At 44.0% G+C, this 23658-nt stretch overlaps 1 protein-coding gene across 1 annotated transcript in view; it reads left to right on the forward strand.

Annotated features, from left to right (window-relative positions):
• The window catches only part of TTYH2 (tweety family member 2), an 82837-nt gene that overhangs the window by 26892 nt on the left and 32287 nt on the right, over nt 1-23658 (forward strand). The window contains exons 2-4 of the mRNA XM_066614878.1: nt 1908-2080; nt 15330-15441; nt 19630-19850. Coding sequence (XP_066470975.1) covers nt 1908-2080; nt 15330-15441; nt 19630-19850 — 506 coding nt within the window. The remainder of the gene's footprint in view (nt 1-1907; nt 2081-15329; nt 15442-19629; nt 19851-23658) is intronic.

A 23658-nucleotide genomic window follows, 5' to 3' on the forward strand; every position in this document is an offset into this window, starting at 1 on the left:
CCTTAACTCATAGGCTGTAATGGCCAACTGGAGTTTTTTATGCACTGAAATTTTTGTACTCTCCAGTCTGTTGGTAGTTATCACCCTTCCTGGATGCATTTAGTATTGTGTAGGTTGTATCCCACATGTGCTTCAGAGACCTACTTGCATATTTTTACAAAATTATTGCCGCCTCCACTTTTTGTGGTGTGAGGTTATTTCTTTCTTGTGTTCTGCAAATCTAATGTGGTTTGTTGTCTAGTGCTGAAACCAGGCTGTGTGTTAAAAAAAAAATTGTAAAAAGCATACTCGAAAAACTAATATTTGCAGATATGTTCTCCCATAGACTGACTTGGAACTCCAGCCTCCAGACTTTTCAAAGGTTCTCATCCGTCAAATTCCAGGAACCATGCTACTTCCTCTTAGCTCAGCTGCTAGAGAATGACATTCCTGCCTGCACTTTAAGCAAATGGCTCCTTACTGGAATGTTGTAACAGTAGTACTTGAGCTGGCTAAGCCAAAAGTTCTACTATGCTTATGTTCTGGGGTTTGTTCTCCTTTATATCATAGTTAGTTTATTTGTGGCAACAATGAAGAATTGGGTGCAGCTGTTGGGTGCAGTTACCAGGGACTTAGTTAAATGGAGCAAAAACAGTTGTTCGTAAATCCGTGCTGAAGCTAACCGTTGAAAGTGAGATGGGTCTTGCAGGCACCTGTGCTCCAGTTGGGGCGATATTCCCCATGGCTGTGGAGAGGAAGCTTGTTGCAGTGTGCTACAGCCTACTTTGCACTTGTTGCAGCTGTGTATGCGAGCAGAATCGCCCCCCTTCCACCCTGGGGGCTGTAGAGGTATGTCATTTGGGGTGTCTAGTGGGACCATTTCAGCCAGAGTATGTCCTTGATGCTGCTTAATATAACCTCTGCCATTCTAGTAGAATGTGTGCCTATTTTGGCTCTCAAGTTCCCCTTCAGAGGCATCATAAATTGTGTGTGTTGAATAATATGTGGAAATTTATCCTGTCGGCCTTTGCACTTTGGAGAGGCCTTCATTCTTGCTGTGGCAGTGAGGGAAGAAAGTGGTAACCTGGATTTTGTTACCTGTGAATTTTCTGATGAGGGTGTGGGGTGCAACCACAACACAAGATATGAGCATTTCTATTAGGCAAAGCCTCAAGAGATAAGCACATTTGTTTTGTAGAAAACAAGCTTTAGATACTTCAAGAGCCCACATTTTTCTCAGGGGAGGCATGAGATTCTTTTCATTTTGAGGGCGGGTAGCTGAAAACCAGCTTGGAATGGTTAGGTGTAAAAGGGAAGCTGTTTCCTTTGCACCCCATGTTGGGTTTGATTGAGTCTTGCTTGTCGGTTCTTGTCACAGAAGAGGCTTCCTGAGTGTGGTAAGACCGCTGAGGGCCACTCTACTTGCTGAGAATTACTACATAGAGCTGGGAGAAGAAATTGTAAAAATGAGCTCCTGAGTGAGGGATCAGAATTAGGGCTGACTGTTCTGGTCACTTTATAGCCTCCAATGTATGCTTGTAAAGTGGGAATGAGGTGGGGGGGGGGAAGAGAGAGAGAGAACTACCTGTTTTCTGGGCCTGTGCTCCTTGTGTATTTAGGCTGGCTGCATCTCAGAGAGAGGTGAGATGGAAACATCCTGCCAGTTGACCAGATGGAGGCCATCTGCCATTGTGCTCCTCCTCCTCTCACAGTTCTCTCAGCAGCCATCATTTTGACAATGACGTGACATAATGTAGCATTGGTATACAGATTGTTTGCTTTCTTCTTCCTTCCCCTTATTTTTCTCTTTTTGTATTGTGTCCTTTAGATTTTAGCCATTAAGTTGTGGATGGCCTTGTGGATGGTCAGCAAAAAATAGTATTTAGATATGATGTGTAAGCCTCTCTCTTTTCTCTCTCCTTCCTCAGTCTCTGCTTTTTTTGGCCCTTGTGGGAACCGCCTTTTTGGGCCTCAACCTAGTTTTCCTTGGCATCCATCTGATTTGCATGTGCTGCTGCAAGAGAGAGGAAGAGTCGGAGTCCAAGAGGCCTAATTCTTGCTGCATCACCTGGACTGCTGTGGTAGCTGGCCTCATCTGCTGGTGAGTTTCCTTTTACACTGGGGAGCAGGAAGAGTGGTTGTCTTGATGCCTGTTGCTTTCGAGGACAAACTGTAGCTAGGCTTATAGGAAAGGTTTTAATTCCGCAATAACTCCATATAATAAGTGCTGTGAAGGCCAAGACGATCCTAGACAGCGCACAGATTATGTCAAACAGGTCTTTAGGAAGAACTGGACTCTCTATTCTGCTTGTCATAAAGAGAGCTCGTCTCGTTTTTGCTGAAGAAAGGGGCTGCATTTGGAAGGAAATGATCACAACTTTGTGCAAGTAGGGGGCTTTGCCTCAAGAAGCAACTCCAAACTGGACTGAAGCTGTCAGTGGGAAAGTTGACCAATAGTAAGACTGATTGCTGGGCCCTTCGGTTGCTAGTCTCCTCCTATTTTGTTTTGAACTTCCTTGGCATGCTAGAATAGAGACAGAAGTCGATTCCTGATATAGTCGATTCCTGAAAATGTACATTGAGGTGTCAAACTTGTTTCGTACAGTGGGCCAAATAGCAGTCATGGAGTCTGCTGAGTGCAGGAAGTGACATAATTAAGCAAAAAGTGACGTAATTAAGCAGGTGGTGACCAGAAATAAGCACTTTGTTCTCATCTAGGAACTCATTAGTTGCAAATGACAGGAGAGAAAATATGCAAATCTTGGTTATAGCTTCAAAACATGGGAGAGCCCAGTTATCATGCAGGCCAACCTTTTAGCAGCATGCCTTCTGCTGAGGCTTCATTTTCCAGCTTAGCAACTGAGCTCAGCTTGGAGATCCCAGTTATAACGTGGGCCAGATAAAGAGCTTCTGTGGGCCGTGTATGTTCTGTGGGGCATATGTTTGACACCCCTGCTATACACTGTGTCCAATACCAAAAGCAGCAGCCCCACATCTCATCTTCTACCACCCCCAACTCCATTAATGTTTAGAAAGTCAAAATGTGTGACAAAATATCATTGTGTTGCATGTTTCCTTGCCCTTGCTCCATATCATTTGTTGCAGGTGGGCAGATGGTAGGGAAATCTGCATTGTGATGTTGCCTCATCATGTCTGTGGCCTTTCTGAACACTAATAGAGGGGGAGGCAGAGGAGGAGAACGAGGCATGTTTCATGTCCCATAGTTCTGTAATAACCTGTAGTTCTGGTCTCAGCAGGTTGTGGAATAAAATTTGCTGTTTTCAAATGGAAAAATGAATAGGTGCATTTATTCACTTTGTGGAGAAGCCAGATTATCTGAGCCTTACATTCCCTAACCCTTTGCAATGGGGAGAAGCAGTAGTATGGAATATAATGAAGTTAGGAAGCATGGGGAAAAAATCATGTAGCATGTGTAGTTAGCAAGTCTTACTTTTCCCCCACTTCAATTCCATATTGTGACAGGTTGGGGTGGATAGATGGGCTACAGTTGAAGGACTACCATATTTTTAAAAGCTTGGCATGCTTTATTAGTCATATATTCCCTTTTTGACCTGTGATTACTTTTGGGAATGTTTAGTGAAGTGACTTATGGCCCAATCCTATATAGTTTTCCAGTGCCAGTGCATCTGTGTCAATGGGGCATGCACTGCATCCTGTGGTGGGGAGGCAGTTGCAGAGGTCTCCTCAAGTTATGGAGTTATGGGAACATGTATCCCTTACCCTGGGACTGCATTGTGGCAGCACTGGTACTGGAAAGTTGGATAGGATTGGGCTGTTAGTCAAGACACGGAAATCACCTAGTTGGACACTGGTTTCAAATCACTGAGAAGAGAATATGTATACAGCAGTGTGGCGCAGTGAATAGTATTCAGTATCTTAGAGTAAAGTTTAAATACCAGATCATCAGTGCTCTTTCCCAGTGACCTTGAGTGAATTGGGTCCCCACCACCTCTCAGTGGTTCTCGGTTCTTTATTTGTGAATGGGATTTACCAAGGTATTTGATGGTTCTTCTGGACCAGATTGCAACAATAATTAAAACACTAGGTTGCTTTGCTGTTTTTGCTGCTTGACAGATAGTAAGTATTCATAGTCTTCCTTTGAGTAGGAAACTAAGCCACTTCCCCTAAGACTAGTTTCCTACACAGATATTCCTTCTGTGTATGAAAATTGCCTGTAGGCTGCAATATGCAACAAGAACATACATGTCCGTTTCACTTCATGTACATGTGTCCAATTCATACTCCCCTTGTCCTGTTGCACTTCTCTCACTATTCATAGTGGTTGCTTCACCAGGGAGGGAGAGCCAACTTGTCTGTGATCTTGCTGGCTGCTTGCTGAGTTCTTGTCTTTCCATTACCAAGCTAAAGAGCATACAACACACCTGGGTTGTTTTCTGTATAAGGACTGCACACGGGTGTCCTTTGACTGCACAGAGGAATAGTTGTGGTAAATCCATTTGCAGCTGCCCAAGGTTCTAGAGTTAAATGTTGTTTTCCTCAGGAGGGCTTCTGTGTTCTGGTAGTTGTTCCTCTTGTGGCTAATCCTAAAGGGGGATGGGAGTGTGGAGGAGTCCTTTAGCTCTTAATCCCACCCCTTGAGCAGATGGCACAGCTGGCTGACTGAGGTTGGGTGAGGCCTGAGGTTAATTGCATATGGAGTCTGAGTCAATTAAAGGAGGACAGCAGGGCTGGGAGTCCCTGGAAAGGGAAAGCTCCATGTCATTTCTTCCTCCCTCCATTCATACTTTCCTCTCCACCCCTGGTCAAGCCCCTGGACCAAGAGCACTGTTGTCCAGAGGCTTCTGTATGACTGGGGAGGTAGGTCTCCTTCCTCTGCAACTTGCCTTCTTTTGTTTGAAACCAATTAAAAAGAGGACATTAATTAGGGATGTGTTGTAGAGAAGCAGTCTCATGTTTGCTCAGCAGTGTGTGAATTGGCAGCCCTGGGCGTCCTGATTCATTAAACCTCTACGGAGGCGTTCTGCCAAAGGGGTTGTTTCCCCATCTAAAGGAAACAGCAGGAATGAGAGATTAGGAGAGACTGAACGAATTCTGGGGTGTTGAGCACTTGGACAGGCTTTCCAGTGAACAGGTAATGAAAGGCAGCCAAGGCAGAATCAGCCAGTAAGAGGGTCTGCAATAAAATGAGGGCCTTCTTTTTCCTTCTGCTTCACCATTTAGATGAGGTTCACACAATTCATTCCAGGGACTAGCCAACAAGTTCTGTGCCCACAGTGGCTGCTCCCTGCTGATGGTATACAGGACACTCAGCTTGTGTTACTGCCAACAGAAGCTGAACTCTTGCCCACTGCTAGATAACATGGACTGTAAATTTCAGATTTGCTCATGATAATGAAATGAGCTGAGTGGTTTGGGAGCAGCTGCCATAGGCATAGGTTGGGGGGGGGGGAGACATGACTATAAGCAGAATAGATATCTATTGTGAATTTAAAAAAAAATTTTAAGTATCTATTTTTCTAGGAGTTACAGCTATATGATGAAGACCATTCAGCTTTCAAAATCCAGCAGTAGTCTGCCACGTTTTGTGCAGCTTCCATATGTTTCTCATAATGGGATGAGAACATTTAAGATGTTCAAATTGGAGAAGTTATTGGGACTATAGATACCTTGGGCCCAGTAGCGAAATAGATTTCTTCCACTAATTCACACTCACCTGTTTTCTATACTGGACATTCAAAATAATTCAAAGTGAAAGTCTGTAGTAAATGTAGTTTGCTCCTCCATTTGTGTGATCTCTTTGCCATTGTATGGGGCTTTCATAGTCAGGATACACCTTTGGTTTTTGATTGCCTTTTGTTGTCCCATCCCTGATCTTTTCTCTTACCTTTTCAGATTATAGAAGTTTCAGAATGTGGCGCACTATTTAATATTTGAAATCTAATGCATTTCAGCCTCTGCCCAGTCATGAATTCAAATACAAAGGAAATAGTGTCCTTGCCATCATCTGATGTGCAGTAAAACTCCAATGGTCTGGCACCTTCAGGACCTAGGTGGTACCGCTGCGTTTCTCAAATTATGGGTTGGGACACTAGGTGGGTTGTGAGCCAGTTTCTGGTGGGTCCCCATTCATTTCAATATTTTATTTTTAATATATTCGACTTAATGCCACCATGGTATGTGACTGCATTTGGGAAAATGTTACGCATCTGTACTTTTAACAGATGACTATGTTTATGCTTGTAACAATGATAGTCAATGGGACTTACTCCTGGGTAAGTGTGAGTAGGATTGCCGCCTAAGATTGTTAAAAATTTTCCTGCATGAACATCACTTCCAGTGGTCCTGACAGATTCTCATTCTAAAAACTGTGTCCTGATGCTAAAAATTTGAGAACCACTGTAGTACCGGATTATCAGATATGTTGGACTATCAGGAAGTGTAATCCAGACTTTGATTATCCCTGGATCTAGTAATAGGTTACTACGTTACTATACTACCATAGCCTGTCTCAGAGACAGGGGTCAGGGAGCCTGCACGGTTGGGAGTCCACTCCTGAACAATTTGATGCCAGACAACTGGGAGTGTTGAACATTTGGAATCCAGGACACTGAAATGAGGGTGTATATTTCTACTTCAGTATGTTTGTTGAGAGGTTCACATCATGCTTTATTGGCTCTTTGTGACCACATAAGCCTTTCTCAATTATCTCATTCAATTCCATGTTCCAGGGACTTCCCAGAGCTTTACTGCTTAATTATTTGAGGGTGATCTGAGTTTCCAAGTGTAGGGGGAGGATGAGAATTTTTCTTCTGTTAGCTGAATAGAGCTATCTGTGTCCAGAAGAAAACACACTAATTAAACTGGCATGTTCTTCCCATGACTTGCTTTCTTCCTTTGCCCAGGCACATGACTTCCAGAGTCTCGGGTTTGTTAAAACTCTGTGTGTACTATATCTGCGCAATATGATAAATGCATAAGCCATGGATGGGTAAGATGGAGTAGGCAAAGTAATAAATATCTAAGTGCTTTTTAAATCCCCAGGGTGCTTTGATTGCAAGTGCAACAATATAGAGCTAGCTTCTGGGCATCTGGACTCTTAAATGCATTGATAAGAGCAAATGAGACTCTTTTCATGTTATGCTATGTCTAGCTTGCTGCTGTTTTTTTCTGTTTGCAGCATGCCATAAAGAGCATCATTTCGACAGATCTGTGGGGGGTGGATAATTCCAAGTTTCAGGTTTTTTCCATTGAGTGCAAATAAAGTTCTAGAGGTGACAGTGGAGTCAATACTGCATTGCCTAGTAGAATTTGGAGTTTTGTCCCAAATTTCTAATACAGTCTCTCTCCCTCCAAATATAAAACCCAAATATACACAGGCTGGCAATTGATGCTGAGTATTTTAACTACACGTCTGCCAATTTTATGTGCCCAACTCTGCATTCGCAATAATACATCTACTGTTCATGAAATATATATCTACAATTAAAACTGAAAGGTATTAACATAAAAGTACTAATGACTTGAAGTGCAACAAATAACTCCACCCCCCAGGTGGGAAGCTTTAAGTTTTTAGTTTTGGTTAAACTTGACTTGGTAAATACCGTGCCAACTCTGCACACTGGAAAGCCCCCCGTGTGTCCCTAGCAGTGTTTAGAGGGTGTACAGTGTTTAAAGGTTTAGATCAGTGTTTAAAGGTTCTGAACTCATGGATAAACTTTATTGGGCAGAGAGTTTTCATCATAATGCGGTCCTGCATGCTTCTGGTGGCAACTAAGTACTGCCCTGAAAGCTTTCCACCATAGTACTAGTGCATGTAGTCGTAATTGTGTGTTGCAGCCTCTTTGTGGAAGTGCATATGTTTTCCAGTGGGGCACGTAGTATTAAGGTTGGCCTTCAACCATTGAGAAACTGAGGGCAAGTAAAGATAGCCATAGCTGAGTAGTACTTTGAAATTCTTTTTGGGTCATACATCTCTTCCACTTTTCAATATATTGCCCTTCCTTGAAGGAGTTCAGGGTGGTGTATATAACTTTAGCCTTCCTTCTGTCCTTGCAAAACAACCCTTCAGGTAGTGACTGGATCAAAGTCATCCAGTATGTGTCATGGCTGAGTAGGAACTTGAACATGGAACTTCCTTGTCCAAGTCAATCACTTTCACCACTACACCATATTGGTTCTCACTAGAAAACAAGAATTGTTGTGGAGATCACTGTTTAAACAGCAGAATCCATTTGAAACAAGGAGTTTGTTTTAAAAAACAGTTGACAGGGGGATGGGTCAGTATGAACCAATTTATTGACCAAAACAGTAAGAGATTCTTGTTCTCCATACTCTTCTGCCGAGCACAAGTTAAGTGGTCATTCAAGGTCATTCTGTCTCAGGGCTTGCTTTCCTGTGATCTTGGGTTCCTTGCTATTTTCATTCAAGAGCAATAGGACCATCTTCCCTTTTCAACAAGCATAAAATGAAATGGCAAAGTGTTGCCTCAAATCGGGGCACCAGTGCTTCTAGGAAAAAAGGTTGGCATTGGGTAAATTCAGAGAGTGTACTCCCACTGCCCAAGGTCACTCAGCCTGGCACAGTTCCCAGGGAGTATGTGTGTAGCAGCTGTGGCTGAAAACTTTTGTTGGTGATGAGGAACACACAGGACAGACAGCAGGGTCCTTCACCAAACTTGTATTTACAGGTACATTGCATTCCAATACAGGCAATAAGCGTGGGTTCCAATGCAGGGAACCAGAGCCATGCACTCTCACAATATATGGAGCACAGCAACAGAGTGCTCTGCATCCAGCCATCCAACAACCCCATTTGACCTGTGGTGGCTGCTTTGGTTTTATAACACTGCTGGCCATTGGGTGCCTGTGAGAGGGCAGGCTTGGGGTAATCGGCCCCACCCATTTCCAGCTGCGTTTACAGGTCGCACCTGCTGAGTGACTCAGCACCTCTTTTGTTTTTTGTAATAGGCTTTAATTGCCTCTGCTGGGGCGGACTTTGAAAAAGGCCTCCTGTGTTACAAATCGGGGTACTCCTCCAGTAACTCCCTTCAATGAGATTGGGCACAGCCCTTGACAAGGATGACAACCTGTGACTATAGCCCACATTGCTGCCCTTCATCTTGAATGGCTGTGGCTATGTGGTTACCTCCTGGGTGCAGACTGAAGATCATGTACTGCGAGTTAATTGCCCCTTGATATTCTTGAACCACCCTGCTCACAACTGGGGCAGAAGTTAGGAATTTTCCCTGATCTTTCCATATATGAAACAAGGATTTGACTCTGGGTTGTCATCTCTCAACCAACAGATGGGGGGGGGAAGAGAAAAGGAGGACTGGGAGACATTTTGTTGGCGCTTCCCCTGCCAGCCCCAAGAACATCTCTCTGCAGGAAGAGGATTGATATCTCAGTAGTTGCTCCTATTTGGAGCCTGCCCCAGAGCCTGGAATTCTTTCCTCTCTGTGCGCACTTTGCCTTGAGGCTTAACCAAGGAGTAGCTTTAATCCAGAACAGTATTTCTTTTGACAGATTCTCATAATCTGCTTAGTCCACTCTTTTGCCTTTTGGCCTAATCTCTCAGCATTTGGGAGGGAATGGCTTACCATTCAGCATGTTGCTGGCTTGTAGTGTTCTTTTAAGCCCTACAGTTGGAGGGGGTGAAAAGCAGGTTAGTGGTGTTTGGTTTCGCTAGACAGATGATCATAAATGCCCTAAAGCACCAGGAAGGAAAAACCCATCCTGCCAGCATCTTTTATTCTTACAAGTCATCCTTTCTTGCACCCTCTGCTGAAGCCAGGGCTGAAATGTTCTTCTCTCCTTTCTCGCTTCATAATGGTCAGTCCCCTGATTATCTAAATTGTAAATCCCCTAGAAAGAGGATGTGTTTTGTTGTAACAAAATAATCTCACCAATGTTATAAATATAGACCAATTTCTTATCACTGCTCCCAGATTCCTATAGTTTAAACATCTTCAGAATGAATTAGCAGTTCCTCTCTGTTGGTAGATCATTGAGACATTTGAAGTGCACAACCCATTTCTCCATCTCTCTTCCGCTACCAACGCTGATTCCTTTGCAGTGTCTGCAGTCCTTTTGACACACTCGAGCTCACTTCACATAAGTTCATTCTTGCAGGGAAAGCTCTTTCATGAAGGAGGGAGCATGATGCCTGCATGTGGATCATTTCGTATAACAATTGTATGAATGTGTTTTTCACTGAATATATGTGTATGCAGTCCCCATGGCTCAACCCTCAGCAAATTTTAGGATATTTTCCTGCCCACAAACCTTCTCTTTGTGAAGTGGCTCATATTCTCCAGCTCTCTGTTTTGATAATCCAGACATGTCAGAGTGGATGCTTCCAGGCTCATATCTTTGAGAGGGTTTTGGTGTCTGGAAGGTTTGTTTGACCCAGCCTTGCTTTAAAAAAAACAAAAACAAAAACAAAACAAAAAAAGCAGATTACATCTGTAGCAAAGAGTGCTTTTATCTTCATTTGTTCTGGGCCTACCTGAATCAAGATGATACTGCAATGCTTAGCCCTGGTTTTGTAACCCTTCTCCCTCAGTACTGGCTACAGTGAACCTCTACTTGGGGCTTCCCTTGAAGACAACTTGGAAGCTTCAACTGGTGCAAAATACTGTGATGTACCTTTTGATGGGTGCAAGCAAACACAAGCATACTGAACTTCTTGTGAATGTCGCATTGGTCACTGATTTGCTTCTGGGCCCAATATGAGATGAGATGATCACCGTTTAAACCTTTTCACTGCTGGGCTGGCCCAAAGCCTCCTGGTGCTTGTCTTGGTACCTAGTGATACAAGCCTCTCGTCCACACTTCCTCTTCTGCTCTGTTCCTTCTCTTCCTTTTCTCAGGGCATGGGAGGAGGAGCAGTAGATGAATGAGGGGGGCACCCATGGCCAATCTGCTGCCTGAGGTGACTGCTTAATTTGGCCTCATGGATGACCCTTTTTCAGAGCCTAGGCCCCAGACTTTCAAGACAGTCCCTCTTTGTATAGACCCCTGTGCTGCTTCAGGTCAGATCCTGCTTTGAATTCCATCACTGTGTGAGATGAGACAGGTTGCAGCCAAAAGCAGGGCATCTATTTTTGTTGCTGGGGAAGAATCTTCCTTCTAATATTTGCTATATCTCCAGTATGGCAGCTTTTTGCCTTTCTGGCAGCTGCGGAAGGGTATCAAACAATCTCTCTACCAGCTGATATTTGGTACAGTGACCTAGCTTGACCTGGTCAAGAGAGATGGTAAATACTTCTGTGCCTGGCTCCTCCAAGAGAGCAGGCAAGAGCTTGGAGGCAGCAGTGGGCTGCTGCAGCTACAGGGCTAGGCTCTGAGTGAGAGCAGCCCAGCAGTTGCTTGCTTCATCCAACAGGAGGACAATGGTGCATGATAGCAGGGTGGTGAAAGAAGAGGAAGGTGTGTTCCCATAATTACAGTGCTACTGGGTTCAGTAGGACAATTGAAATAAGTTGGTGGGCCAGAAGTGGCTTGCAAGTTTTTGTTTTGGGATCTATAGGATACAGCCTCTAAATGTATTTGTACAACTGGTGTGCAAGTAGCTCCCTTGCTTGAGTTTTGTGTGATGTGACTGTCGTGAATATGTACATGTTAGGCCTTGGTTAGCACGTGGAGCCTGAACCAAACTAAGTCAGTAATGGAGAAGTTGCTAGCAGTTCCTAGCTGCAAGAATGTGAGTAAACAAACACAAAGATTGTTGTCTCTCCTCTGCTGGCCAGAAAGGACAGACAACAAGAATTACAACCCATTGGAATGTAGCACCTTTGCAGACAGAGTGGCGCCTTATCAAGCTGATGAAATGCAGCTGTGGATCTCCAGTTGGGAGGGGCAAGAACTAAGAGGGCTAGAAACCAGGCCCACTTTGAGAAGGTTCTGTCCTCAAAAGTTTCTGATTGGACAGTCTAAATAAGTATGAAGTCACCTCAGCACTATTAGCATAAGAAGTATAATAATGAGGGTGCAAGGGGTGTGTCCATGTCTCTTCTTGTACAGAGGTTTTGGGTGCAACATCCTACATGCTGGGAGCTCAATTGTCCAACATGGGCATCTGGCCTCACAGGTAGCCTGGAACTAAAAGATCTACAAGAATAACTGACCCAGGTGAGAGTTGGGGATTAATAGAGATAGCCAGCTAGCTTTATTATTTTATTGCTGATATGTTTCCTAGATGTTTATGCCTCTAGCATTTGCTGCCTTGCTGTAACCTTATGTATTTAATAAACTAAAATCTCTTTTACTAAGTTGTTTCATTGTCTGTTGGGGACAAGGGTTCAGAATCCTGCCTAGCCATTCAGCAAGCTACCAAGTGCTCATTGAGGTCTAGTAACTTGAGGGCTGAAGCTTTAATTGGAGAAAGCGCTCAGTGCCTGCAAGGGATAGAATTAAGCCTAGAGTGTCTCATTGTCCCTGGACTGAGACACTGGCACGTACATGGTGGTGGCAGTACTACTGAACGGGGCCTTGAGGGCTTTAGGATTAGAGAACCAAGAACTCTGAGCAGCCCAAACCCCCCTAAGTTTACGACAGTGACTTTATCAATCACCATGGAATTTTCCCCCCACCCTTTATTATTGAAAAGATAAAAGTACAATCAAAAGAACAGATATCGGAAAAATATTACATGTATTCAACAATACTACTTTATCTTAACAGTTAAAAATAAATCATTCAGGAAAAAAATCGTAGCAATCTATACTATAAACCTTAATCCAAATAGTCCCAGATTTGTGAAATCCAGTACAGTATTGTGTTTGGGAACAGCAAGCACATTTGTGAGACTGGTTCCTGATTCTTGTGGAAGCAGCTTTTTTATATTACATTAGAAGTTTATTGCTATTTTTAGTCCTAAGACTCAAAACAATTATAAACATGACAGCAAAACAACTTGATGAGGGATTTTAATTTTATCAGCAACACATTATTTAATGTGGTGCATCACTTTACATTAATGAACCAAAAGGTCAGAATATTCAATTCCCTTTACAAGAGGTGTTGTTTAAGAGGGCATGACAAGTCTATACTGCTGAGTTGCCAAAATGAGCAGCATCTTTGGGAATCCATTAAAGGTTGTGGTTAAATGGAGCCTTCAATAATGTGTCCTTCAACTATTCCCAACCATTTTCTATCATTCCCATGATCCCAACTGGATCATGTTGTTTGCATTTTGCTGCTGCTCCTCCTCCTCCTCCCTATCTTGTTTCCCATTTTTTCAGTGGTTTATTATTTACATAGGTGTACATAAGCATTGGAGATGGAAGGAAGCATACACATGTATGCTAATTGAATATTGCACAGACATGTGAACTTTTAGTTGAAAAGCGGTATATAAATACTGTTAATAATAATTATGTAAGATATACCTAAAGTGTAAAGGCTGTACCTGTGTATGTGGTTCCCCATACCCATGTTGGCATAATATCGTTCATGTAGTGTAAAACAGGTTCATCTGTTTTCATCTGGCAGACATTGGAGGATACACATGCTTGCAGAAACCTCAGGGTCCAATTTTAGATTCCCTTGGCTTGTCCCAAGATCTTGCAGCAAAACTGAGTCCCTGCCTAAGCACAGAGGCATACTACTGGTCACTTTTAGTTAGAAACTACAGATAAACTCTTTGGGGAAGAAGATTACAATAAAGAAGGTGGTGGTTGTGTTTTTACTGCACTATCCCACTCTTTCCTGATCCAGCAGTGGGAAGGTTTTTCTACCGATTTTGTGGTATCAAAAGACAGCTTTTCTCACTTGAATGTGGGCATTGGGGCACTGGAAAGGTGTCCATCTTAGACATACTGAGGCAACAGTTTTTTTCCCCCTCTTCTAAATAGCAGATGTCTTTCCCTCACACCATGAAGATTCAGTAGACTTGGGGGTTAGAAGCCATCAGACCTGTGTCCCCTTGGCGCATTTTCTCTCCTTTAGGCCCCAAGTTAAAAGGAAGCTAATGATAAACCATCAGGTTGCAGGGAGTTGGTTTTCTAGAAACGATGGCTGAGAGCTTGCATGCTATACTTTCTGTCAGCGTCTGAACACGCATGTTGTAACTCTCGTCCCTGATGACTTTAGAAGGGATTGAGAAGTGGAGTGTGTCTCCCAAACCCAATATTTTCTAGCACATTTCAGGGGTTCCCTGGTATTCGGGAACCTTTCCTCATGCCTGTCGTAAACTTAGGGGGATTTGGGGTGCTCAGAGTTCTTGGTTCTCAAAACCTAAAGCCCTCAAGGCCCCCTGTTCAGTAGTACTGCCACCACCCTGTATGTGCCAGTGCCTCAGTCCAAGGACACTGAGACCCTCTAGGCTTAATTCTATCCCTTGCAGGCTCTGAGCTCTTTCTCCAATTAGAGCTTCAGTCCTCAAGTTACTAGACCTCAATGAGCACTTGGTAGCTTGCTGAACGGCTAGGCAGGATTCTGAATGTTTGTCACCAACAGACAATGAAACAATTTAGTAAAAGAGATTTTAGTTTATTAAGTACATAAGGTTACACACTCTACAATAAGGCAGCAAATGCTAGAGGCATAAACATCTAGGAAACATATCGGCAATAAAATAATAAAGCTAGCTGGCTATCTCTATTAATCCCTATCTCTCACCTGGGTCAGTTACTCTTGTAGATCTTTTAGCTCCAGGGCTACCTATGAGGCCAGATGCCCATGGTGGACAATGGAGCTCACTGCGTGCAGGATGTTGCACTCAAAACTCTGTCCAAGAAGGGTCATGCACACCCCTTGGGGCACTCATTATTATACTTCTTATGCTAATAGTGCTGAGGTGACTTCATACTTATTTAGACTGTCCAGTCAGAAACTTTTGAGGACAGAACCTTCTTAAAGTTGACCTGGTTGCTAGCCCTCCTAGTTCTTACCCCTCCCAACTGGAGATCCACAGCTGCATTCCACTCCACTTGATCAGGTGCCTCTCTGTCTACTAAGGTGTTAAACATTCCAATGGGTTGTAATTCTTATTGTCTGTCCTTTCTGGCCAGCAAAGGAGGAACAACAATCTTTGTGTTTGTTTACTCACATTCTTGCAGCTAGGAACTGCTAGCAACTTCTCCATTACTGACTTAGTTTGGTTCAGGCTTCACATGCTAACCTAGGCCCAACACATACATATTAATGACAATGCCTTCTCTCAGGACCCAAATGAGCTCCCACAAGTCAGTATGCATCACATGCACCAGTTGTAGGATGTGATTTAGGAGCTACTTATTTCTCGGTTGGGAAGACCAAAGTCCTAGAGAGTATCAGTCTGAACCTTGGTTTTGACCCTCGCTGTGAATAAAAACACCGTTTTTGTTCTCTCCTTGTCTAACCCACATTTCTCTGTTTCATTCCTAGTGCTGCTGTTGGTATTGGTTTCTATGGCAACAGCGAAACTAATGATGGAGTATATCAGCTGATCTATGCCCTTGACAATGCTAATCACACCCTCTCAGGAATTGATTCACTGGTAAGAAATGTGATGGGCTGAACTGGTATGATTTTTGCCATCATTTAATGCAGGCATTCTGATCCTGGTGGATTCTGCAGAGAATGCCCAGAGTTGGGAGCAACTGTCTGAGAACAACAACAAAATCACTGTGAGTGTCTCTTCCTAGGCTGGAGCACAAGAGCTTGCAAAAACAAGGCATCAGTTGTGGAAGCTGCCTCCATCTCCATTTTATCTGAAATAGCATCTCTCCCTTCTGGATGCTCAGGCTGTCCCTGCTTTGGGAGGCTGTGCATTTTGCAGTGGGAAAAATGGAAGGGAAAACAATTTCTTTTCAGGTGAGACAGAGATAAGGAGGAATAGGAAGCAGGAAAGCGTGCTTCCTGTTCTTTCATCACTGTGTTGGATGGGCAGCTGCTATTAAGTACATTTCACTTCCTCATGGATGTCTCCTGATATGAGTGCTGTGCCTCAGTTGCTCTTTTGATCTAGCTGTGGAGGGAGCCAGGGCTTCTGGTATTGATGGGATTTAGTAAAGGGAGATGAATAACTTGCCAGCAGAGCCCAGAAAAAGGATCTAAAAACTTTGGTTCCTCTTGATTATTCTGTTGCCATCCTTGCCCTGTTCTGTCCAGTGTGCCCCAGCTTTCCTGTCTATTTGTTCTGGGTATGCAGCTGTCCACACTAATTCAAAGACCAGCAGATTGTATTGTAATTGCTTTCCCTCAGTTAGATGCGTTGTACCTCAGTCACCCCTTTCAAGTGTGACTATCTGCATATGAGACAAGATTCTCTTTTTGTCACCTTTATTACTCATCATCCTCTGTCTCCTGACCCTTTATATGCAAATTGTAAAGAACTGAGATCGGAGACATCCACCATTCCAGAGTTCTCCAATACAACCTCACTTAAACTGCTATAATCTGCAAGCCCTCTCAGTCTGGTTTGAGCTAAAGACGGCTGCGTCCCTCCACAGATTACCAGGATCATGCAGTACTTCTGCTGGGCATGGGCCATGCTGGCAACATTCCTTTTGTGCAGGCTGCAAAATTGGCAAATTTAGAAATTTGAAGCTTGAGAGTGGACATTCTTGCTAGTATGGGGGGAATGGATTTCTGTAGCACTGCTTGTTATTGGCTGTTATTGTTGCAGTTCAGCAATTGTCTGCTGCGCCAGATAATTTTAGGTTAAAGGTGAGGGGAGGCTGTGGGTAGGGATAACCAATAGACACATAGAATCTGAAGGAGACAGAGTTTGAGAGTACACATACAGGAGATCCTAGAAATACTGGGGAACTTGCTAAGCCCAGCGATAAGCACAATGTTTATGGCCGGGGTGAAAGCTTGTGGGAGTTTGCCACGCTTTTGTCTGTTCTCATCTTATCGCATCTGGTATTTGCACAGACCAATTTCAGAAGCCTGTGTAGAATCCAGAAGGATTTCTTAAAGCCCAGGCAATCTGCCAGACCTTCTGGCAGCAGCACAACTATACAATCACTCACTTGGTGACAACTCTATGAATGAGGAAAGCCTGTGAGATTTGGAGAGGAAAGATAAGAAGTTCGGGCTTGACTTGCTAAACTCCGTATTGTGACCTAACTGAGGCCTGTTGTTGCAGCAATTCAGGTGCAAACCAAACCTTTGGGGCAGTTGCCACCAACTAGACTGAGGCTAGCAAAGAGCAACTCTCCCTTCACCTTTCTGGTAGCTCTGGATAATGCCATGTGTCAAGAGCCATTGCGAAACAAACCTTCTTTGCAGGGACTGTTCTTATCAACTACAAGATGACCCAAGACTGTAGCCTTTCATATGAAGGAAAGGCTGATGAATCTGTACCACAATATTGCAAGAGATCTAGAATGATCTTGCTTGTACCAATTCTGTCTTTATGGTTTGCTCCTTTACCACATCCATTCTCCTTCCCTCCTCTCAAATTGGGGTGGTGGTGGACAGGTCGATGAAAGTGTCGACCCAATGTGCGGCAGCAGTGAAGAAGGCCAATTCTATGCTTGGGATCATTAGGAAGGGTATTGAGAACAAAACGGCTAATATTATAATGCCGTTGTACAAATCTATGGTAAGGCCACACCTGGAGTATTGTGTCCAGTTCTGGTCGCCGCATCTCAAAAAATACAGTGGAAATGGAAAAGGTGCAAAAGAGAGTGACTAAGATGATTACGGGGTTGGGGCACCTTCCTTATGAGGAAAGGCTACGGCATTTGGGCCTCTTCAGCCTAGAAAAGAGACGCCTGAGGGGGGGCGTGATTGAGACATACAAAATTATGCAGGGGATGGACAGAATGGATAGAGAGATGCTCTTTACACTCTCACATAACACCAGAACCAGGGGACAATCACTCAAATTGAGTGTTGGGAGAGTGAGAACAGACAAAAGAAAATATTTCTTTACTCAGCATGTGGTTGGTCTGTGGAACTCCTTGCCACAGGATGTGGTGATAGCGTCTAGCCTGGATGCCTTTAAAAGGGGATTGGACAAGTTTCTGGAGGAAAAATCCATTACGGGGTACAAGCCATGATGTATATGCGCAACCTCCTGATTTTAGAAATGGGCTATGTCAGAATGCCAGATGCAAGGGAGGGCACCAGGATGAGGTCTCTTGTTATCTGGTGTGCTCCCTGGGGCATTTGGTGGGCTGCTGTGAGATACAGGAAGCTGGACTAGATGGGCCTATGGCCTGATCCAGTGGGGCTGTTCTTATGTTCTTATGCTCTGAGAGAATGCCCTTTGCTTAAGCTTTTTGGCATCTGTGCTTCAGCAGTTCTTCCTTATTTCATACCATGGCTGTTGGGGGTGGGGTAGGGATAGTGGCAAAGCCAGAGGCAGGGGGATATTTGTTTTTATCCTTCCCTTCCACTTATTGGATCATAGGGTGGATACATTCTCACTGTTAAGTGCTGAAATGCAAAACAACTCTGAGAAGAGGGCAGAGCTGCTTTAATCAGGCTATGGTGACATTTCCTTTTACTCAATTACTGTATTGGTGAGTAACAGCCAGTTCTGTGTAAACATTAACTGGTTATATATTTAAGTTGGTGCTTCCCAACGTTTTAGGACCACGACCCATCATATATAAATCTATATAAGTAAATTATATAAACAAATAATTCAATTAACATGATGCCAAGTCAGTCCGCAAACCTGTGTGAGGTAAAGAAAAGAATTCCAACGTTTGGTTGCCAGGTAGCGCCCCAGAATGCTTTGTGACACCACACTGGTGCCCTGCCCACTTACTGTGTTCGGGCATGAGTGTGGTTAGCTTGGGTATCCTGTCAGGTCCAGAGGCTGTGGAATGCTAGCTTGGGAGGCCTTACAACCCACAACAAATCGGGTCACAAACCACAGTTTGGGAGCCACTGGTTTAAGTGATTCTGTGAGGATGGTAACTTGATATAGCATGGTTTAACACTTGTCTGAGGATGAGAAAGTGTGGTGTTCCAGCCGATAGGCAGGTTGGGGGATGTAGGTTGTAACATGCAGACTACACATGACCTTGAGTTGCCATAGAAAGGGCTGCATAGTAACTTGTATTTTGGGAAGGAATGTCTTGCTGGGTACACCTACTCACAATCAGGTGGCCGAGATGACCTTAATCCATGACACACTTTAACCAATCTTTTGGTCAGGTACAGTGTCATTCATGCCTGTTCTTTTGGCACATGTATATATGGAGTGATGGTTCTAACTCTAGATGTAGAATAGAAGTGTTGATGATCATTTTAATTTAACTACTGTAGAATAGGAATGCAGTATTGTGCATACTTGGAGAATTCAGTCAAATTGTTGTGTTTTTGCTAGTAACAGTTTTTCTGTTTGGCCTGTTAAATGCCCTTTGATCTTGATTGGTTAGTTTTTCTCAGCAGCGGACTTAGCAAATGCCCTGGGCACTGAGCCCACACTACTCTAGGACCATGCAGAAAACCTCAGTGAGGCTCCCAATGTGGTCAGAAACTGCACTTCTGGTTTTCTGCAACCCAGTCAGTCCTATGAATGCATAAGGCTTTGTTGCTCTTCAAAGGTAGGGGGAGGCATCTTGTGGGGGGTGATTTCACAGATGCTTGCCCCGGGAACTGGAAGTCCACCACTGTTTGATCTTAGCCATCCCTTTTTCCCATAGAAAATATGAATAGGATTCCAAGTGCAAGAATTCCAGCTTGCTGCTTCTCATGGACTTGTCTGTCTTTTCCGCAGGTCTCCGGAACTACTTCACAGATGAAGGTGGCTCTAGAGCAGCACCTGGCTCGGCTGAATGAGATCTTTGCCACCCGAGGAGACTATGTGCAGACCCTGAAATTCATGCAGCAGATGGCAGGCAACATTGTACTGCAGCTCTCAGGGCTTCCTGTCTGGGGTGACAGCACTGTAGACTTGTCCCAAGTAGCCAGTGATGTCAGCTATGTGGAGTATTATAGGTAAGTTAAAGTGGATGTAGCAGAGGAGAGATGGGTGGCCGATCCAGAGCCTTGTCAGCATTTTCTGTGGGAGACCGCTTGAAGCGTGTCTTATTTAAGCTAAGGAGATCCTTTGCTAAGCTCCTGAAACCATTAAGATGTCATCATCTTCTCAGATAGACGAACAATGTGTTTAAAAAGTTTATTACACTGGTACTCCACCTTTTTTTCCATTGTGGAACCAAAGGCACTATTCCCAAGCAGTCTGTCATCCAGACATGGACCGGGCCTGCTTAGTTTCAGCAAGGCTTACTGTAGCATTACATCCTCAAACAGTGTCATGGGATATGTGATATCTTCATCGCATCAGTGCATGTGGTATTGGATATAATTATTGGTATGTGTTAGATATTATAAATGGAAGCACTATTGCATCTGCATGAATGCCCCTGTCTTAAATTGAGGGAAGGGGGATGACAACTCAGTCACGGTGACTTCTTTCTCTCTTGTCTGAGTCTCAGACATTTCTCTTGGCATTGTCTATGAGGGTGAGAAACCTTGGTCTTGTTAAAGCACTCTTCCCCCCATAAAACTCTGCCCCCCCCCCCACTGTCTGCAAAGGTGCTTTCCAGGGTTCTGTCAAAATGAAATGTTGGTGTCTACATCCTTGGTGTTCAGTGGCACTCTTTTAATTGAAATATTTATGTTTCAGTGTGTGTTTCCCCCAGTGTATATTTCAATATATGCAAGTTCTAGTGACCCTTTCTGTCCATGAAGACAAACCAGAAACTTAACTTGCTGAGGCAGATGGCACCCTTCTGTCTAGGCAGTCATATCAGCAGTGGCTCTGGACCAAGGAGCCTGTGGTGTTTGGAAAGTCTGCTGTACTTGCTGGAATGTGGCACAGGCTGTTCAGCCCCCAGGTGGCAACCAAGTATTCCTGGGAGAATGTAGAAGAGAAGAGTGCAAGGCTCTTCTACAGTTTGGTGTCCCTTCTTCCTGCCTAAAGGTTTAGGAAAAGCACTCCAAACCATGCCCTGGACCCATGATAAGTTCCATACATGTTACTCATGGTTTCCTGATAGTTCTGTCATGCACTGCAATGAATCCCCCCCCCCCCGCGGTGATTCACGGTGGTCTGAAAATGGACCTGACTGTGCAGCAAAGACCTGCATACTCCTTTGATGTGTGGCAAATTTGTCATGAAGCTTTGGGTTGAGAAACTTGGCCTCTCTTGGAAGTTTGTGGATTTGTGTTGCTTTACTGTAAGCTATTCAGGAAGCTGCCTCCAGTTCTGAGTGTTGGAGTATATTGGTGGAAACCAGAAATTAGTCCAGAGCTCTCCTCCCTGCTGGTGACCTTTTTCTTCCAAATTAAGCAAACTCCCCTAGAGCAGTGACAGTGGACCCCAGGCTGCAGTCTACTTTTGCCCAACTCTGGGTCGAAGCAGAGGAATTTTAATTGGGTCCTTTCTGACTCCAGGCGGTGATTTAAAACAGGAAGAATTAACTGATCTCACTCCTCCTCCTCTTCTGTAGTGTTAATGAGGCAGAAAGACACTGGCTGTGAAGAGAGCCAGAGCAAAGCAGCATCTGCAAGGGTGGGAGGGATCAAAAGCCCCTTTTTGCCAGAGATAGAGGAGGAGAAATCACTCACATGCTCTGGAGACGGGACTTGCATCTCAAATACTGTAGCTTGTACAAGTCTGTGCACCATGGCTGTATCTTTCCTCTCGGAGCAAGGGGTACTTGGCACATGGAAGACCAGAAAATCATGGGATATCAGTAGCGGTAGAACTAAATTCAGGGCTGAGTCTCTACCTCAGGGTGGGGTAGGGGAAATTTTGTAGCAAGATAACCCAAATTTCCTATCCAGAAAAACTGAATTCTGCCATTCATGTGAATTAGATTTAAGCAATTGTGGACACATTTTGCCTGCTTCATTTATGGGGAAAAGCAGAGAGCTGTGCAGGGTGTTATCGTATCCCTAGAGTGCTCAGCACACTCTATTTTCCGAAACTGCACACATCCACAATCACATTTTCACAGCTGTCAATTAAAGGATGCCAAGATGCTGGGCTAGCCCATTTATAAAGCCAGCACACAGGTTGCACCAGCTGCAGATTGGGAGGGGTGTGAGGGAGCGGCACTTTGGAGTGTCTTTCACCCAGATTCTGCTACCCCCTCTATCCAACTCACTGCTAATGCAAGCCACGGTTATCTACTTCCTTCTCACTCATGTGCTAATGTCAAACCTAAAAGCATGGGGGCTCTTTTATTTGCACTGTCCCTGCAAATAAAACCAGAAAGTCTGTACTTCTGGGTTTGGCAGCAGTACATGTGGAGCATGGTAAGGGTTTGGGTTTTTTTAGCATAGCTACAGTAGACCTAAGATAGTATTAGGCATAAGAACATAAGAACAGCCCCACTAGATCAGGCCAGAGGCCCATCTAGTCCAGCTTCCTGTATCTCACAGCGGCCCACCAAATGCCCCAAGGAGCACACCAGATAACAAGAGACCTCATCCCGGTGCCCTGGCAGAGTTCCAGGTTAGGCCAAGATGCTCAAAACTGATAAATTTTGTGCCCAGCATTACTGAGAAGAGAAATGTTGCTGAAATATCAGTAGAGAACTTCCCCCAAATGGCTTTGTGTGTATTGTCTTTCAGGTCCTGCTTGTGGGCTTTCCCAAAGGCATCTGGTTAGCTACTGTAGGAAACAGGATGCTAAATTAGATGGCTCCTCCATCTGATTCAAGAGGGTTGCTCTTTGTAGTGTTTTGAGGAAAGTGGGAAAGACCACATCATCCCAAGCTTTTGCTGTGGGCAAGGTAACCTGGATGTTCACTTGCAGTGATGGGATAGCCCTCACTGGTTGCAGCCTGTAAAGGGCAAAATGTGATTTAAAATGATGCAGAAAGGATTGCTACCACCTTGGACCTATATAGCTGCCTTATACCAAGTCAGACCTTTTAGTTCACCTTTCTCAGGGGTGTCTACACTGACTGACAGCAGAACCCCAGAATTTCAATTTCAAACAGAGATTTCCATGCCCTCCCTACCTAGAAATCGTAGGGACTGAACCTGCAACTTTCTGCATGCAAAGTAGCTACTCTGTCACTAAACTACAGCCACAACCTTCTAAAGTCATTTGGAGGCTGAATTCACAATGAACGTTGCACATAGCAGTCACTTTTTTCCTTCTACATAGTGCTGCCTACGGAGTGGGGGCGGGCTCACAGGACAGAAGCAGGCATGACCCAAATACAAACTCTTACTTTTATATTCATCATGCTTTTGCTTAAATAATGCAAGTAAAAATAATGTCATGCTGTCTGTATGTGGTCACGCTTTTTTTTTTTTTTTTTTTGCATAATTATGAGAACTAGAGCCTATGTAACATCTATAAATTTCTTGGGGAAAATTACAGTGACTATTATAAAAGCTTGCCCTACCAAGAGAAAAATCCTCATGGCTTAACATAGCATTTGCATTCCCCCCCCCCCATTCATTCATCCACAAAAATAGGCTTCTGCTCAAAATTCAGTGATGCAGCTTTCTGTGACTATATTTTTGTCCTGCAAAACATTTATAAATTGCATATTTGAAAGGGAAAGGAGGATTCTTTGAACAGAACCCTACCTGATTCTGACATTCATAGTGCAATCCCAACAATTCATCTCTGATTATCTTTTTTACATTAGAGTCCCTCAGGCCTTCAGTCAAGAAGGGGCTGCCCTTGTCAAATGTAGATCTCTTTGGAGGAATATAATACTAGGCCTGTTGCAGCTAATCCAGTGATATTTGAGGAAATGCAATCCCTCAGGCTTAC

Source organism: Tiliqua scincoides, chromosome 2, assembly GCF_035046505.1.
Source record: "Tiliqua scincoides isolate rTilSci1 chromosome 2, rTilSci1.hap2, whole genome shotgun sequence".
NCBI lineage: Eukaryota > Metazoa > Chordata > Lepidosauria > Squamata > Scincidae > Tiliqua > Tiliqua scincoides.